At 53.6% G+C, this 16,170-nt stretch overlaps 7 protein-coding genes across 7 annotated transcripts; 5 read left to right on the top strand and 2 right to left on the bottom strand.

The window, feature by feature from the left end:
* Positions 1–16: 16 nt before the first annotated feature.
* On the top strand, positions 17–1,278 carry BDY24DRAFT_404126 (uncharacterized protein). Its single transcript, XM_076642466.1, has 6 exons — positions 17–162; positions 266–279; positions 353–420; positions 514–533; positions 836–914; positions 1,052–1,278. The coding sequence occupies exons 1-6, from the start codon at positions 145–147 to the stop codon at positions 1,090–1,092; spliced, it is 240 nt and encodes a 79-aa protein (XP_076492315.1). The 5' UTR covers positions 17–144; the 3' UTR covers positions 1,093–1,278.
* A 274-nt stretch (positions 1,279–1,552) lies between these two features.
* Positions 1,553–2,795, top strand: BDY24DRAFT_404129 (mago nashi family protein). The gene is made up of 6 exons (XM_076642467.1): positions 1,553–1,801; positions 2,002–2,065; positions 2,156–2,243; positions 2,333–2,422; positions 2,540–2,585; positions 2,685–2,795. The coding sequence occupies exons 1-6, from the start codon at positions 1,648–1,650 to the stop codon at positions 2,690–2,692; spliced, it is 450 nt and encodes a 149-aa protein (XP_076492316.1). The 5' UTR covers positions 1,553–1,647; the 3' UTR covers positions 2,693–2,795.
* BDY24DRAFT_404130 (uncharacterized protein) lies at positions 2,718–3,589 on the bottom strand. Its single transcript, XM_076642468.1, has one exon. It carries the CDS (start codon positions 3,349–3,351, stop codon positions 3,160–3,162), a length of 192 nt encoding a protein of 63 aa, XP_076492317.1. The 5' UTR covers positions 3,352–3,589; the 3' UTR covers positions 2,718–3,159.
* Positions 3,590–5,635: 2,046 nt separating this feature from the next.
* Positions 5,636–7,952, top strand: CAR1 (arginase). Its single transcript, XM_076642469.1, has 10 exons — positions 5,636–5,798; positions 5,895–5,904; positions 6,015–6,133; positions 6,320–6,482; positions 6,559–6,855; positions 6,935–6,999; positions 7,073–7,118; positions 7,185–7,258; positions 7,343–7,355; positions 7,470–7,952. The coding sequence occupies exons 1-10, from the start codon at positions 5,731–5,733 to the stop codon at positions 7,566–7,568; spliced, it is 954 nt and encodes a 317-aa protein (XP_076492318.1). The 5' UTR covers positions 5,636–5,730; the 3' UTR covers positions 7,569–7,952.
* Positions 7,953–9,433: 1,481 nt separating this feature from the next.
* BDY24DRAFT_345591 (hemolysin-III related-domain-containing protein) lies at positions 9,434–11,194 on the top strand (the record flags this gene model as incomplete). The annotated part of the gene is made up of 8 exons (XM_076637602.1): positions 9,434–9,639; positions 9,759–9,823; positions 9,900–10,045; positions 10,120–10,216; positions 10,283–10,384; positions 10,510–10,559; positions 10,664–10,884; positions 11,029–11,194. The coding sequence occupies 8 exons, from the start codon at positions 9,434–9,436 to the stop codon at positions 11,192–11,194; spliced, it is 1,053 nt and encodes a 350-aa protein (XP_076492319.1).
* Positions 11,195–12,123: 929 nt separating this feature from the next.
* On the top strand, positions 12,124–14,594 carry BDY24DRAFT_419125 (uncharacterized protein; the record flags this gene model as incomplete). Its single annotated transcript, XM_076643937.1, has 6 exons — positions 12,124–12,202; positions 12,364–12,655; positions 12,846–13,110; positions 13,294–13,404; positions 13,480–13,530; positions 13,620–14,594. The coding sequence occupies 6 exons, from the start codon at positions 12,124–12,126 to the stop codon at positions 14,592–14,594; spliced, it is 1,773 nt and encodes a 590-aa protein (XP_076492320.1).
* BDY24DRAFT_238964 (uncharacterized protein) lies at positions 14,547–15,172 on the bottom strand. The gene has a single exon (XM_076636698.1). It carries the CDS (start codon positions 15,120–15,122, stop codon positions 14,634–14,636), a length of 489 nt encoding a protein of 162 aa, XP_076492321.1. The 5' UTR covers positions 15,123–15,172; the 3' UTR covers positions 14,547–14,633.
* Between the last annotated feature and the right edge of the window lie 998 nt (positions 15,173–16,170).

The following is a 16,170-nucleotide window of genomic DNA, read 5'->3' on the forward strand; positions in this document are numbered from 1 at the left end:
CTTCGGACTACGCGCTTGAAATCTGCTTTCAAGTGAGGAGGAGGAGGCCGAGGGAGTCAAACTACCTCAAACCCACAACTCCCGAAAACCTTTCAACACCTCTTTTCTTCAACTCACCCCCTTCCCACTTCTCTACTCCTCAACATGCCCATTTCCAAGAAGGTCAGTCTTCGTTTCTCTATCTCTCGGGGCTGGTCCGCTCTCGAAAGTCGTCGATGCTGACCTTCGTTCTTCCTTCCCTTCCTTCCTTCCTTTCAAACCTCAGGATCGAATCCAACGGTGAGCTTGCCGCCCCTAAATTTTAGCCTACGACGTAGACATTATACTGATCTACCTTCCCATGTTTTTCCAGAGAGCACAAGAAGCTTGATGCCCTTGGACTCCGAGCTCCCGTCAAGGCCAACGGAAACCCCGTCAAGGGTTCGTTTCTCTTCCCTCCTCCCTTCTTTTCGCTCCTTACAACACTTTCGCTGACCTTCCCCACCCTTCTGAACCTCTTCTTGTCATCTACAGCTGCTAAGCCTACCACTCTCGTAAGTTTCAACCTCCTCTGATCTCTACTTCTCGCGTTCTCGACGTTCTCGTTTCACTCGGAGGGCTGAGAGGCATGCGCGGGAGGACGTGTCGTTCTGAGCTTCCCACAGCTAGCGACACGTTCGAGCATGCTTCAAGAGGTTGTCGAGGTGAGTTTCGCTTGGTCCGTTGAGGTTCTTGGAAGGCGTGGCTCTCTCTACTCGACGTGTCGTCGACCTCACCCTCCCCCTCCTCCCTCTTCCGCTTCAGCCCGTCCGTCTTCGAAATCTTCGAGCTGACTTTTTCTCTCTCCCTCGTACAGTGCACCATCTGCAAGGGAACTTTCCGACCCGATCTCGCTTCCCAAATGGTCCTGCACGTGAACGCTAAGCACGACAAGAGTGAGTCCTCCCTTCCTTTCGTTCAAGGTGTTGAGCTTCGCGTTGCGTCGAAGCGAGGTCGAGCTCAACATTTTGACAAGACGAGTCTTCCTCCGAACAAGTCCTAATCTCTTCTCGATCTTTTCGCTTCTATCCAGGCACGTTCGCTATCTGCTTCCCTGGAATCACCCCTCCGTAGTGGTTGTTTCCTTTCCGCTCTTGTGCCTGGTTGAGAGAAGTCTGGTTTGAGCTGGAGGTTTGACGGGCGAGGGAGGGGGTGTTGGGAGGAGTTTGCTGGCCGAGACGAGACTTCACGACCTTTTATTATTATTATTATTACTTCTTAGATAGACTAGACGATTGACATTACAATTCTTTCACCTCACTGCTGATGCTGGATCGAGAGACAGTGGGAGACCGACGGAGGGAAGCTCGTCGCGCGTTGGGAGAGACGAACTGAAGCCTTGCAGCGATAAGAAGGAGAGCTGGGCCCGCTGATAAAATCCTGGGAGTTGACTCGTATTCGACCTTCCTTCCTATCTACACGATCTCATAAGAGTGAGCCGGAGAAAAGTTACCGAGAAGAGCTGCTTCGCTGACCTCTTCGGGACCAGAGGGGAGTTCGAAATCGACTCGAGCTCCCTCTCGCCTCCCTCCCTCCTCCTCCTTCCTCTCACCCACCATCCATCCCAGCCCCAACTTCCCACCACCCACCTCCCCTCCCCGCATCTCTCCTCTCTAATCTCTCTCAAAGATGGCCGAAGAGAAGGATCCTTTCTACCTGCGATACTACACCGGGCACATGGGACAGCACGGACACGAGTTCCTCGAGTTTGAGTACTCGCAGGGAAGGCTGAGATACGCCAACAACTCAAACTACCGTAACGACTCGTTGATCAAGAAGGAGAGTGAGTACCGACCTCTCATATCTGTGCAAGTTTGGTGTCGTCCCTGAGGAAGAAGGGATGGAGGTGGGAAAGAGAGGGAAGGAAGGAGAGGAGGAGGTCGAGCTTCCCATCTTGCTCTGGCCTCCCTTTCTCTCGCTACGACGATCTTTTCTGCGATACTGATTCTCTCTTACGATGCTTGCGTGTGTGTTTGATCGCAGTGTACATCGGTTCTCTTCTCATCAAGGAGCTCAAGCGGATAGTCGAGACCTCGGAGATCACCAAGTTCGTTCTCTCGAGCTCCTCCCTCCTTCCCTCGCTCTCCATCCCGTTTGCTGATCCTATCTTCGCCCTTGCTGTTTGTTTGATTCACAGAGAGGATGACTCGAAGTGGCCTAAGAAGGATATCGTTGGAAAGCAGGAGTTGGAGATCAGGGTTGGAAACGATCATATCTCGTTCGAGGTTCGTCTCTTCCTTCCCTTCCTTCCTTTCGCCTTTCGGAGCTCAAAGGCGTGAAGCTGACCTCTCTCTTGTTGGCTTGGATCGTACAGACGTCGAAGATCGGATCGCTGGTGGATGTTCAGGACTCTGAGGACCCTGAAGGACTTCGTGTCTTCTACTACCTCGTTCAGGATCTCAAGGTCAGCGCCTCGTCCCTTCCCTCCTTTCCTTCGTCGCCACTTCATCCTTCTCGGTTGCCTCCATCGAGCTCGGAGCTGACCTCGTATGCTGTCGTTTAACCACCTTCGACCCTGCAGTGCTTAATCTTCTCCCTCATCGCCCTTCACTTCAAAATCAAGCCCAGTTCGTTCTCCCTCCCACCTCTCTTCTCCTTCCCTCCGCTTCCATCGTCTCGTTCGAGCTGACCACCTTCTCTCCTTCGTTCTTTCTGCCCTCGAACAGTCAACTAGGCACGCACTGGACTCTCTCCGATCTCGTCTCGACCTGGCTCCCACTTCTTTTGTACAACTCTACCTCTACAACGAGCGATCTAAATGGCGATTGCTCTGTCTCTTTCATCCGACCGCGTCTTCCCCCTTCGACCGTTGGCCCCAGCACGCATGGTAGCAATCTAATAAGGAGGTACAACTCTAACTTCGACACTTCGCGCCAACCTCGAACATTCACTCCCTCTCCTCCTCGTCTCGCCTTCGACGACGAGCCTCAACCTCTGCCTCCTCGAGTTCCTTCCCCAGTTCTGCTCGCCCTTTGACCTTCGTAGCGAGGTAGACCGAGAGAACGGGGAAGCTTCCGTAGAAGATCCAGACGATGGGAAACTTCCAGCGATTTGAGAGGGCGTAGAGACCGCTGAGAAGAAGAAGGTACCGAGGTGAGGTTCGGTTTCGAGTGGACGAACGAAAGAATGAAAGGCTGCGACTCACCCAGCAATTATAGGTCCCACGCTCCGACTGGCACACGCTAGCAACTGGGCTATGGCGTTGACTGCTCCGAGAGCAGATTTCTCAGGAGCGGCCGCGTTGGCGAAGGGGGGAGTGAGTGGGCCGAAATCGGAAGAGGAGGACGCGCCGAGGGAGAGAAAGACGAACGAGAAGATCCCTCCTAAAGACATGATTGTTGCGATTTGGGTTGGCTGAGATCGAAAGGGAAAGGAGACGGTATAAAAAACATGTGAGGGGAGGGGACGCGAAGAGGAAAAGGAAAGAGAGACGTACGGGAAGCGAAAGACCGCCGTTCACAGACGACGAGTACGCAAAGAGCACGAAGAGACTGTCATAGGAGTTGGCTTAAGAACAAAACGAAACGTTTTCATTGAGCGAGAAATTTCTACATGTCGAGAAGAGTAAGAGACGAGTAACTCACCGAGCCAGGAGAGGAAAAAATATGACACAAGCACGACCCTGACGTTTGGCAGCTTGATGAGAGTTAAGAACGTCCACTGTGTCGGAGTGGAGGGATACGCTAACGAGACTAGAGTAGCCTGAGTGAGATTGGATGGCGATGCTGATGGGTGGGAGTGGAGAAGGGGCGAAGTTTCGTATGGTCGGTTTTTCGAGAATCAGCGCTCCCACCAAGTTGTTGATTATAGGTTTTGTTCTCAAAGTGTCCCCGATCAAGATGTCAAAAACTTTTTTTCGAGCGTTTTAGCTCGTCAGTGCGTTGGTGAGGGTCTCGAAGTGCGCTCGCGAGCAAGTTGGTCGAAATCGACGCGTCGAGGATACCCTTCTTATTCGATCCCATCTCCCTTCCTCTCTCTCCCCTTCCTTCCTGACGTCGTCTCTTGGTCACCTATCTTCCGAGGAAGTTTTTCGAATTGAGTGCGCAGTTTCACCGCGGAGGAACTTGAGCCAGCGGGTTTCGAGTTGGTATTCACCGCCACGCTCTGCTCTACGCCATTCGCAACTGCCTCTTCCCTTGAGCCTCAACCGTACCAACAATAAAACCATGGGCTAGAACATCATTTTTGGTGTTGGATATCCTTTAGCCTCAATCATTAGCGTTCGGTTTCTCTCGCGACGCGTCACCGTCTCTCTTTTCCTTTCGGTTTGACTTACCTTTACCCCTGGACTCTTTCGACCAGCTACCAGCTCCGCAAAATGTTGTTTCTCCCTTCCTTCTTCTCGTTTTGGTTTATCCCTCTCGTTTTAGATCCGCTTTCACACGACGCGTCTTCATGTCGAACTTCCGTTCTTGCGCCCACGCCTCATCCTTCTTGTTTAGAAGCTTCCACGGGACTGTTAGTATCGCTATGAAATTTAGAAGTCTAGATATCGTTATTTAATCACCCTGGAACGAGCACAGTGTCTAGCAAGGCACTTGTCAGCTTCGTTCTCTGTCTTGTTCCAGATTCTCGCGGCGCTTCCCTTCTCCAGACTCGTGCTCTCACCTTCTCATCTTCTCCGAAACATATCTGATCACATCCAACTACTCCTCAGTCTTCCAGATCCCTCAATGGACTACTTTCTCCGTCCTGAAGAGACAGCATGATTGTCGTCGTCCCCTTTCGCCCTCGTCTGCGACCTCCCCTTGTCGGAACTTCAACCCTTGCTCGGTCAACTACACTTCTCTAGTCGTGTCAGCCCGACACGCCTTTCAAACATAGAGGCGTACATTGTCGCTACAGCGGGAGGGAGGAAGAGCCAATCGGCAAGGAGGAGGGAGCGACGCGCCTGTTTTAGTTCCGAGGCGTCTGTAGCCTCCGATTTTAAGGCTGTAGAAAAATTTTCACGCCCTCAGAAAGCAGTTTACGAACGAGCGAGTCTCCTCAGAAGTTTTCTTCGGGCAAAAATCAACAACTTGCTCGCGAACGAGATTCCACGAACGCACTCACGAAGGTCATTTCATCCTCGACCTTCCCGGGCACGGTACTCGTCGAGCTCGAGATTGCGTCGGTTTCGTTCGGTGACCGCGAAAAAAGTAGTCAAATTAGAGGGAGGAGCTAATCGATAAGGAAGATCGAAATAAGTTTTTCCAGTTCTCGAGGGCCAGGATCAACTCCAGCCCACGTCGAGATGGGCTGAACAGCGAGGAGGCTCTCTTCCGGACTCCTTCGTCGCTCGTTGCCTATGCTTTTTTTTTTCAGTTCTACAACGTCTTCTCCCATGCGCAGTTCTTATCAGCAGCTCAGCTTTCTCCATATCGAGCTATCTTTATTTCGGTGAGTCAGCTTCTGACCGACCAAAGGAGAGACGCGAGCTCGTGATGTTTTCTACCTACCCTCCTTCTGCAAGCTCCTCCCTCGGCCGCCTTCAGCCCTCAGTCAATTTATGACGGGCTCAAACTCGTCTCGCCGCCTAGAGTCGTCAATTGTTCCCTCGAAAGTGTTCGATTTTCTTATCAGGAGGATGCGGGTGACGACCAAAGTAGATTTGGCGGGACCGGTTTCGACTTGAAATCAGGCCTGTTTCCCTCCTCCCTCCTTTCCTTTTCCAACCTAACCTCTAACCGCGTCCTTCCCTCCCTTCCTTTCCTTCCTTTCTCTCTTTTAACGATGGCTTCTTCCGCTTCCAAGTTCCTCTCCAGCCCCCCTACGATCCAAGTGATCGCTTGCCCTTTCAGGTGAGTAGCAGAAACCAAACGAGTCTCAAAATCTCGAGAAGCTCACAATCTTCCCTCCCTCCCTCCTCCATCTCTCTCTCTCTCTCTCGTTCTTAGTGGTGGACAGGTACGTACCTCGAAGAACTGCTCTGGGGCAGATTTGCTTCCTCTGCTTTCCACCCTCCTGACCTCGCTTCCTCTCGGTTCTCTTGGATCCTTCTTTGTTGGGGAGAACAGAAGAAAGGAGGAGTCGACGGTGCTCCCATCGCTCTTCTCGCTGCTGGTCTTATCGGTCAGCTCGAAGAGCTCGAGTGGAAGGTTTCTTTCAACGAGCCTCTCGCTGAGTCGTTCCTCTCGTGAGTCTCCTTCTCGGCTCTCTGAGAACCAGGTCAAAAAAGTGGAAGGGAAGGAGGTGCGGCTGTCAAATTGACGTCCAACCAACAGAGCCGAGTCGAAAGTTCCAAGCTGACCTTGCTCTCCTTCCTTTCCTCTTTTCGCTCGATCCCTTCCCCTTTCTCGGCCGTTCTTCTCGATGGAAACAGTCTCAAGCCTGAGGAGGACGCCAACATCGGCAAGATGATCAACCCTCGAACCGTCTCCAAGGTCTGCAAGGAGGTTGGTCGACTCGTCGGAGAGGCTACCCACGCTGGACATCTGCCTCTCACTCTTGGAGGAGACCACTCCCTCGCCATGGGTACTGTCTCTGTTCGTTCAAGCTCTCTACTTAATACTCCTCTTCCTTCGCGTCTTCGTTTCTGACTCGTCTGCTTCGCTTCCACAGGGAACTCTGTCCAAGTACCCCGACGCCTGCCTGATCTGGATCGACGCCCACGCCGACATCAACACTCCTCTCACCACCGACTCTGGAAACCTTCACGGATGCCCCGTCTCTTTCCTCATGGGTCTCGAGGGAACCGACGTCGCTCCTTTCAACGAGTGGGTCAAGCCCTGCCTCGCTCCCAACAAGATCGTTTACATCGGTCTGCGAGACATCGACTCTGGAGAGAGGAAGATCCTGAAGGAGAACAAGATCAAGGCCTTCTCGATGCACGAAGTCGACAAGTACGGTATCGGAAAGGTACTCTAGGATTTTTCCTGTGTCCTCCATTTCGAGAACAAGAAGCTGACTCGCATCTTTCCGTTTCATCTTCTCTCAGGTCGTCGAGATGGCTTTGGATCACGTCAACCCCAACAGGGATTTGCCCATCCACTTGTCTTACGAGTGAGTTGAACCCTCTGTCTTCTCGTAAAAACGATCAGCAGCTAACATGCCTTCCCTTCCCTTCTTCCTTCAGCGTCGACGCTCTCGACCCTGCCGTCGCTCCCTCGACTGGAACTCCCGTTCGTGCTCTTCTTCTTCTCCAGCCTCGAGCAATCGAAGCTGAGGCTCTTCTCTTATTTCTACAGGTCCGAGGAGGTCTCACCTTCCGAGAGGGCCACTACATCTGCGAAAGCGTTTGCGAGACCGGACTCCTCGTCGCGTGAGTCTCCCTCGTCTCATCCCGCACTCGACGCGTCTGCATTGAACTCTCGCTGACCTCCTTCCTCCCTCTTTCCCATCTCAGTCTTGACATTATGGTTCGTTCATCTCTCTCTTCGCCAGATCCCGCTGTTCCGAGGACTTCGTCCGACCTTCCTCTTCGCGTCCTTTTTCGAACTGACGACTTCCCTCTTTCACTCTTCGTGTCACAGGAGGTCAACCCTTCTCTCGAGGATCCAATCTCCGTCGCCCAGACCGTCGCTGTCGGATGCTCTCTCACTCGAGCCGCCCTGGGAGAGACCCTTCTCTAAACGACTCGTTTTGAACTCTCCTCTCCTCTGTCTCTCCCTCCTCTCCTTTTGTTTTTAAGCCTCCTCCCGCCCCCCTTGCTTTTGCTGTTTCTTAGTTTTCTCCTCCCTCTTTCTCTCTGCTGCAATTTCTCGAGTCCTCCCAGTCCGCACTTGTTGTTTTCGTTTTCTTGTCGAGCAGCCTCGTCGTTGTCTCATCTGCTATACTGTCGCCTGCTGGTCCACGGCGCGTCTTTCACTGCTGAATAACGAATTTTTCTCCTTTCCCCTTTTCTGTTTCCCTGCAAGAAAGAAAAGCTCTTTTCGTTGTTTTTTTTTGCGGAGGGGCAGAGGAGAGGAAGGAGAAAGGAGAAGGAACGTTGAGCTTCGATTTCGCTTCCAACCCCCACGAGCTTCTTTCTCCCTCACCCCTCTCCCTCCTTTCCTCCTCCCCTTCGTTTTCTACCGCCCTCAGCGAGGGCTTCACCTTCGGCTCCATCTTCAAGCTCCATCGATGAAGGGTTCTACACCTTCGAGGAGTCGTTCTAGCTCTCGTTCTTCGACGTCGGATTCCTCCCCACCCGTTCGTTCCCCTTCGCCAACGTTCGACTTTCAAGACGCAGAGGAGGAACCTTCCTCGATATGGACTCGTCCCAAGAACCGACCTCGAGGATTGTCCTTACCTGCTTCTCAACATACAGCCTCAGGAGTGAGTTCTACTAGCAGCTCAAAGAAGAAAGTCGAGTCGAGCTGACGTCCTTCGCTCCTTCGTTCCCTCTTCTCTCTGCCCTTCGTTCTTTCTTTCTTTCTAGCCTGGACTTCTCTCTTACCTCCCTACCGGCTACGCTCTTCAATCCCTCCAAGCGCTCGATCTCGACCTCCCTGCCCTTCCTTCTCACTTGACGTACACCTCCCTCCGCTCCAGTCTCCTCAGCCACATCACCGAGCTCGAACGGAGGGTGCTCAAGTACTACAGCAAAGGTTCAGTCTGGGAGGACGCCGTACAAGACGATCAAGAACAAGAAGACGCTTCTCTACTACCACGGAAGGGAAAGGAGAAGGAGAAATCACCCTGTCCGACTTCCGACGAGGAAGAAGACGAGGACGAACCGACGCCTCCCTCGCTCTCCTCCTCGTCCTACTTTCCCTCGACAGCCCCTCGTCTAGGTCGCTCGACCTCCACGACCTCCCTCACTCCCGATCTTCTCCTCTCCCAACTCTCTCTTCTTCGAACGGAAGTCCTCACCTACCTGCCTTCGCTCTCAACGCTCTCCGCTCAACTGCCCTCCCTCCCGCCTCTCCGACTGCCTTCAACGTCCAATCTCAACATCCCTCACCTCCCTCAACTCCCCTACCTCCCCAACGGAACCCTCTTCTCACCCTCCTCACCTTTCCCACCAACGCTCGACTTCCTCTCCTCCTTACCTGGAAGACTGGATCACTTGCATTCGAGCGTCAAGAAGATCCCCATCCCTTCCTCCCTCGCGTCCATCTCGGGTTCCTTCCCAGAGTTCAGTCTCGCACCGACGAGTACCCTCGGGATGGGAGCGAAACAGGTGTTTGATCTTCTGGACGCGATCTTGCCGCCTGAGATGGAGAGGCGAGGGAGTGGAAGCGGTGGAGATGGAGATGGCGAGGGACGGGAAGAAGAGGAAGGGATGATGTTCCCTGTGTTCCCTAATCGAACGCCGAGGCACTGGAGAGCTTTCGAACGAAGACGGAAGTTCACTATCCCATCGCCGTCGCAACCTCGGACACCAAGTCATCGCCGGACCCCGTCGTCCGTCACCGGTGGATATCGAACGGAGGGAGAGGATCAGGATGAGACGGAGGGAGAGGAAGGGGAAGACGAGGGCTTGATGGTTGAAGGAGTCATGGGAGGAGGGTTGATGAGAGTGCTGAGTAGGGAGGTGGGAGCGGATGGGAAGGTCGAGGTTGAGGTGCTGGAGGAGGTTGCGGAAGGACCGACGGTGGAGAGTGCGGTGAGGAAGGCGAGGGAGGCGGAGGGATTGGACGGGTTGGGAAGTGGGTTGATCGAGTTTGTAGATCTGCCGGGGATGTGGCAGAACAACGAGTTCATTGTGGGAGGTTATCGGTGAGTCATTGTTCCTGGTGCACGGGTTGGGAGGTGGAAGTCGAGGGAGGAAGGAGTGGAGAAGGGCTGAGGTTCGACGCGTCGACTGACTTTCGTTTCGGTTCTCTCTCCTCGTTCAGATTCATCCCCATCGAAGACTGGCCAAAACTCGTCCGAAGTCTATTCGCTGTTCATAACGAGACTGGTTCGTCGCTTCTCCTATTCTCTCACCTCCGATCGTCTTCTCGAGACTGACCTCTTTCGCTTCGTCTTGCTCACAGTCAACATCCACTCCCATCTCGGCTCCTCCGTCCTTGTCCTCCTCTCCATACCTTACTTCATCTACTCGACACCCTTCACCTCCGTTACACCTCCAGCAACCTTCGACACCGTCGTTCTTCTCTTCTTTTTGCTCGCAGCGTTCAAGGTTCGTCTCCTCTCGTCCTCGTTTCGACGCGACTCGAGCTCTGATCTTTTCTCCTTTCGCTTTCCTTCTCGCAGTGCCTCTTCTGTTCGGCCACTTGGCATCTCTTTGCTGGATGTGCGACCAAGCGATACTTCCTGACTTTCGCATGTGTAGACTATCTTGGGATTAGTTGTGAGTTCGACACGGAGGGGAGGACCGGATCCTCAAGAGCTGACCTTCGTTCGTTGATTTTTGCAGGGCTCATCGCCGCCTCGGTCAACTCGGTGGTCTACTTTGGATTCTACCAACATCCTACACCGATGGCTGTGTATGGAGCTCTCAACTTGATGGTCGGAGTAAGTTTTTTCTTCCTTCGAAGAGTTCGGACGCGTCGACCGACCGAAACCTGTTCCTCTCGTTTTTTACCCGCGTCGTTACTGACTTCTTCTTCTCCCGTTTCGTTCCTTTCTGCTTCTTTTAGGTAGCAGGCTCTATCCTTCCGTTCCAACGATGGTTCAATCAACGTCACAACAAAGTACGTCGAAACGACCTCTCGTCTTCCTCGTCCTCGTCTCCCTCCTGCCGTCCTCGTCCTTTTCGAGGACCTCAACTGACTGATCTCTCTCCCCCCTTTCACAGCACCTTCGAATCCTTTTCTTCCTAGGCATGGCCTTCTCCGCTCTCGCTCCCATCGCCCACATGATGCTCCTCAACTCCCTCCCTCGCACGCTCATGTTCCTTCGTCCTCTCGCACCAAGCCTTTCGTCCTACTTTTTCGGACTCTGGTTCTACGCCAACCATTATCCTGAATCGAGATGGCCTGGAGTGAGTCTCACAATCTTCTCTCTTTCCCTCTTCGCGTCGAATCGAGCGACTCACCCGAAACTGACTCCCTCGCTCTCTCTCCTTTCTCAAGATGTTCGACCGAATAGGGTTCGTTTCTCTCGACTCATCCTCTCCCAACTCTCAACCTGACCTTTCTTCGTCCTTTCCTCTCTACCCAGTGCCTCTCACAACATCTGGCATGCAGCCATCGTCGCTGCCATCGCCTTCCACTTCCGAGGCGTGATGGAGCTCTACAAGCAGAAGGACATCTACTCGTCAGCTTCAGCCACCATCTTCCGTCCAGGGACGTTCAACTGGTGGGAGGCTGTGAGCGTGCTGGGTTGAGAAACTTTCTCTGGTCTCTCTTTTTGCACTCTCCCCTCTCGTTTCAGCTTTGTTTGCCGGTGTTGGTAGTTTTAGACAGCGCCGTTGACCCGGTTCTCTTCTCTCTCGACTTTTTTGGGCTGTCTCTCCGTCTCGGTCGTTCTCTTGTAGAAATCGTCCTTTGTCCTAATCTTTATGCACTCGTTTTTGTACTCGAGCTCTCTCTCGGAATCAGAGGGGAGGAGAGTTTCGGATGAAGTCGAGGGAAGCGAAAAAGAAGAATGAAGAGGTGTTTTGGAATCGATCGGTCGGGAAGTGAGAGAAAGTCGAGCGAGCTCGTCTCCCCCCAAACCATCACAATCGAATCCCACCCTCCCTTTCCTCCGTTTCCTGTTCTATACCAACCCACAACCCCAGCAACACCCAGTCCATCTTCTTATCACCCTTGACCAAGCATTCCTCGATGGCTACGTTGATTTCACCGCTCTCTGAGCCTACGAAAGGAGGAGGACGAGGTTCATCCCAGGTCCGTTTCTCTCTCCTCCTCCTCCTTTTCCTCTCTCTCCCTCTACGACCTCTCTCTCTCGCTCGTAGGATGCTCTTCCTCTGCATCTCTGAAGGGATGCTGGAGATAAGGGAGCCTTGGCCGCTGCCTGTTTTTTATTTGAAGGAGAAGAAAGAGCGGAGAAGGAGGAGGAGGACGAGGAGCCATCGGAGCACGTCCTTGTTCCTTCCCTCTCTTCCTCTCTCCTTCCTTTACACGACCACGACCACCACCGCGCACTCGAGCACTCTCTTACTGACTCTTTCCTCCTTCTTCTTCTTCTTTCGTTGAACTCGTTCTCTCGTCGCCTTCGTTTCGAACCATCGCGTGCACTTCCTCCAACTTCTTCTCGTCCCTCCTCCCCACAACTCCTCTCGCCTATCCCCGTCCCTTTTTTGTTTTCGATATGGATCCTATCCCTCAGACGGGACAATCTTTACCTTCTGCCAAAGCAGAGATCGACGAACTTACGGCTACAGCTTCAGGTCAGTCCTAAGCGTTTTGAGCTGTGTTCTTTTTTAGCGAGACGTGTGGGTGAGAGGGAGGGAAGTCCGGGTGACCTTTGGGTCTCTCACCGAAACAAAAAGTCGATTCGTCCATCATTTTTTTGCTGACTCTTGTGCTTGTTGGGCTTCGTTGTATGCAGGTCTCCTTGGACTCAGCTTTTCTCCCATCCCAATCACTTCTGCCCTCCCTCCAACAACGAATCGACAGCCGGCGTCGAGACCGGTGGCGATCCCAACGAGGAAGAGTGGCCGCCGAGGGAGCGAGTCTGCCGTTGGAGGATCCATAGGAAGCAGTTTTGGAGGAGGAGGAGGGAGTAGTCTGGTAGGAGGGATGGAGAAGAAGAAGAGTGGTGGTGGAGGAGGAGGAGGAGGAGGAGGAAGCTCCAGTTCCGTCAAGAGGGAGACGCTGGGCACGAGGAGCAGTTCGAGGAGGTGAGTTTCGCCGTCCTTTCCCTCCCTTCTTGCTCTCTCTCTTTCCCTCCTTCGTCTAGCTTGGGGCGAGAGTTCTACGAGAGCTCTACTTCGTCTGCGAAGAATTGTACTGAAAGCTGACTCTTCGCCGTTTCTCTGCCTTCCTCCCACGTTCTCGTTTTCGACCTTCCCTCTCTTCCTCCCTGTTCAGCGTTATCGCCCCTAAAGTCTTTGACTTCCGTCTCGCCGACTCTTCAACGCCGCCGCCTGTCCCTACCACCACCTCTTTCTCCTCGCCTCATACCCCAGGATCCTCTCTCCTCAGCCCTCGCTCCCTCCCAGCTCATGTCAGCGTCCTCGCGGTCAATGGAGAGGACGACGGAGAGATCCTCGAGGACGAGATGAAGGATCTCAAGAATAGCAAGGGAGGGAAGAGGAGATCGGCTAGTGTGTTTAGATGTGAGAGTTGCTCAAAGGTACGTCACTTTCGTCTTCGCAAGATGTCGGGGAGAACAGCGTCGAAGGAGGAGGAGAAGTCGAGAAGACGAACGAAATCTCGAGGACGGCGGACCGTTGGGCCCGAGACCTTCGTTTCGAGATCGACGCGTTCTTATTTTTTTTCGCTGATCCTTTTCCTTCCTTCTTCTCTCCGACTGTAGATCTACCGACACCCGTCCTGCTTGGTCAAACATCGGTGGCAGCATTCGCCTCACTGGCAGGAGAGTTCGAAGCTTCTGTTGAGCAAACATCAGCAGGTTCAGGTGCTCGAGGTGCGTTTTCTTTTCCTCCCTTGGCTGAAACTTTCTCTTCCTGACTGACGATCTCCCTCTTTTCTGTACCATCAGGCTGCTACGATCCTCGTCCATCTCGCTCCCAACTCTCTTCCCGAGGACAAGGTGAGCTTCGACTCTTTCTCTTCGGATCGACGACGACCCGTTTCCTTCGCATACTGACTTCTCGTCGCTCGTCCTTTTCTCCCCTCCAGTCCCTCTGGCCAGCAGCCGTCTCTCCCTCCTCCCATCCCATGCCCTCCATCTCCTTCATGGACTCTCGTCAACGATCCAAAGCCACCTCCACCCACGCTTCCAACCTCCTCCGTCAGCACTCCAACCAAACCGCTACCACCACCACCTCGACCAACTCTCGCTCCTCCGAAGAGGTCATGTCCTCCGCCTCCTCTCCCAACTCGTCAGCCGATGGACCAGAGGACGAAGCCTCCAGCGACGACGACGACGACATCCTCGGAGAAGAGGACGACGAGGAGCGACGAGTCGAACGAGGAATCTACGAGAAGGGAGCTACCGATAGTGGGTACGGAGGAAGTCTCATCAAGAGGGAATCTCACTCCGACGCTATGGCTGTCCCTCCTCCTACCTTCGCCGAGAGGAGAACGAGCTTCGGAACCGCAACAGCTCTCATGGGACGGATGGGATTGGGCTCCCTCCCTCTTCGTTCGCCCGCTTCGGAAGCCGCCTTATCCTCCTCGTCGCCCTACGGAACCTCCCCTGGCACCCTCAACTTCAGTCATCCCATTTCCTCTTCCTCTTCTTACTCCTCGTCGCCCAACAACTTCGCTTCGGGATCTCCAATCATCCCAGGTCGATCGTCCCTCACCGCTCCCTCGAACTTGCAGTACACCCCGCTCGGAACGTCGCCTGCTCTCCCACTCCGAAGCAGCTCGTTGCGTGGGACGGGAGCGTTCGACGAGGAGGAGGAGCAGGACTTCGACGGGGATGGAGGATCGTACCACGCCGTTGGAGGTGGAAGTGGGTCGTTCGGAGGAGGAGCGTCGTTGCTTGCTCGAGCGGCGGCGATGCTGGCTGAGCAGGAGGAGGACGAGGAGATGGAGAACGAGGTGGCGAATCGGATCAACGGAGGGAGGATGGAGATGCTGAAGGAGAGGAAGGGAGAGGAGGAGGAGGAAGAAGGGGACTGGAACATGGACGACATGGAAATGTAGCGCTCTTCGTTCGTTCGTCCGTATCCTTTCTTTCCTTGCTTACTTTCTCACTCTTAGTCTCGTCGTACCTGTTCTCTCTTCCTCTCTACCTTGCTTGTCCCTAGTCCCTCTCGTCTCTCGTTCTCGTTTGTTCATTTTGCTTCGCGCCTGCTTGTTGCTCTTCGTCGTTCTCGTCCCTCTCTTTCTTCGTTCTTTCCTTCTTTCGTTTCTTTGCATACATACATACACGCTTCCCTCTCCTTCTTTCCTCTCTTCATCCCTCGTTGTAGATTCTCGTCGTGCCTTCTCTCTTCCTCCCTCTCCTCGCCAAGGATCCCCTCTCCCCATCCCTACCCTAGCGCTTCTCCCTTCCAACCATCCTCCCTTCGATTCTCCTTTTTTACTTACCACCGTTCTACGTTGTACAGATATCCCTCTCGCTGTCTCTTTCTCCCTCGCTGCCTCGTTCCTCGTTTTCGTTTCGTTCGCTCGTCTTGCCTTTTCATTCTTTCTTGTGCATAGCTGAGGAGGACCACGAGGCTTATACATATCTTCCAAGTCTGTTCATGCATCGTATCGAGTCTGAACAGAATCCACGAAGGACGAGCTCCTCGAGACGAGTCCAAGAGGGAGGCATCGCTGAAGTCCAAGTTCTTACCCAAACCCAAAGGAGTGGACGTAACCGAGAAGGGTAGCGATGGTTGTAAAAAGAACGACTATCTCGAAAGGTTCCAAGTTCTATGGGTCGATCGAGTGGACAAACGAGTGAAAGAGGAGAGGGTCGTAGGAGGGGAGAGGAGCGGCGGCGAGGTCGATGTGGCATTGTTTCGAAGACCAAACGTTGTCGTCCAAAAGGCTGTCGGAAGGAGGAGAGCGTGGAGCTGACACGTGCGAGAGAAGTGAGGGAGCAGGTGGGAAAGGGACGGGGTGATGGGCTGGAGAGGAAAGGGAAGAGAGGGAGCCAGGCGTCAGCTCGAAACCAGCTCTACATGTCCCGTGTGCCTCATCTAGTTTTGCTAGCAATCGTATACTCACTGGAGGAAGAAAGAAGATAATCCCTTGCTTGACGCTGGTGATCGTGACGGCGTTGTAGAGAAGAGGGGACGCGAGCTCGAGGCAGGAGAGGGAGGTTCGAGCGAAGGAGACGAGCGTCGAAGGCGACGATTGAGCCGTAATCTCTTTAAGGATCTGGTTCGAGATCCTTCACGATGCTGGAGAGGCGGAAGAGGCGGAGGAGGGCATATCGTGGTTGAAGATGGAAGAGGGGAGAGGGAGGAGATGGTCGTCGTTGAAGGAAGAAAGAGGAAGGAAGGGAAGGAGGTTTCGTCGAGCTCACTTTTTTCCTGAACCCTCCCTCCTTCTCCTTCTTCAGCTCTTTCTCTGTCGACAACACACAGCACGTTGGAGCAAGAATTCATAAGTATACAGCAGTCTGAAGGAAAACAAAGGAGAGGGAAAGGAAAGTGTCCCCTCGCTTCACCGAGCTCCTTCTCCTCCTTGAAAAGGAAGGAAGAACGAGACTGAAAGACGGCCATACAGAGTAGGTTTGCGTTCGCTCTAACGACGAACAGGAAGGCCAGCAGATGCGCTTGTTACA

The sequence above is a fragment of the Mrakia frigida genome, assembly GCF_051309035.1.
Source record: "Mrakia frigida strain ATCC 22029 unplaced genomic scaffold BDY24scaffold_50, whole genome shotgun sequence".
In the NCBI taxonomy this organism is placed as follows: domain Eukaryota; kingdom Fungi; phylum Basidiomycota; class Tremellomycetes; order Cystofilobasidiales; family Mrakiaceae; genus Mrakia; species Mrakia frigida.

Excerpts from the sequence above, each read along its gene's own strand:
- BDY24DRAFT_404126 (XM_076642466.1), top strand. Across the intron at positions 534-835 it reads CTGCTAAGCCTACCACTCTC|TGCACCATCTGCAAGGGAAC; the intron begins GTAAGTTTCAAC and ends TCCCTCGTACAG. Across the intron at positions 915-1,051 it reads GAACGCTAAGCACGACAAGA|GCACGTTCGCTATCTGCTTC; the intron begins GTGAGTCCTCCC and ends GCTTCTATCCAG.
- BDY24DRAFT_404129 (XM_076642467.1), top strand. The coding sequence starts at position 1,648 with ATGGCCGAAGAGAAGGATCCTTTCTACCTGCGATACTACACCGGGCAC. Across the intron at positions 1,802-2,001 it reads CTCGTTGATCAAGAAGGAGA|TGTACATCGGTTCTCTTCTC; the intron begins GTGAGTACCGAC and ends GTTTGATCGCAG. Across the intron at positions 2,244-2,332 it reads ACGATCATATCTCGTTCGAG|ACGTCGAAGATCGGATCGCT; the intron begins GTTCGTCTCTTC and ends TGGATCGTACAG.
- BDY24DRAFT_404130 (XM_076642468.1), bottom strand. The coding sequence starts at position 3,351 with ATGTCTTTAGGAGGGATCTTCTCGTTCGTCTTTCTCTCCCTCGGCGCG.
- CAR1 (XM_076642469.1), top strand. The coding sequence starts at position 5,731 with ATGGCTTCTTCCGCTTCCAAGTTCCTCTCCAGCCCCCCTACGATCCAA. Across the intron at positions 6,134-6,319 it reads CTCGCTGAGTCGTTCCTCTC|TCTCAAGCCTGAGGAGGACG; the intron begins GTGAGTCTCCTT and ends CGATGGAAACAG. Across the intron at positions 6,483-6,558 it reads TCGCCATGGGTACTGTCTCT|GGAACTCTGTCCAAGTACCC; the intron begins GTTCGTTCAAGC and ends TCGCTTCCACAG.
- BDY24DRAFT_238964 (XM_076636698.1), bottom strand. The coding sequence starts at position 15,122 with ATGTATAAGCCTCGTGGTCCTCCTCAGCTATGCACAAGAAAGAATGAA.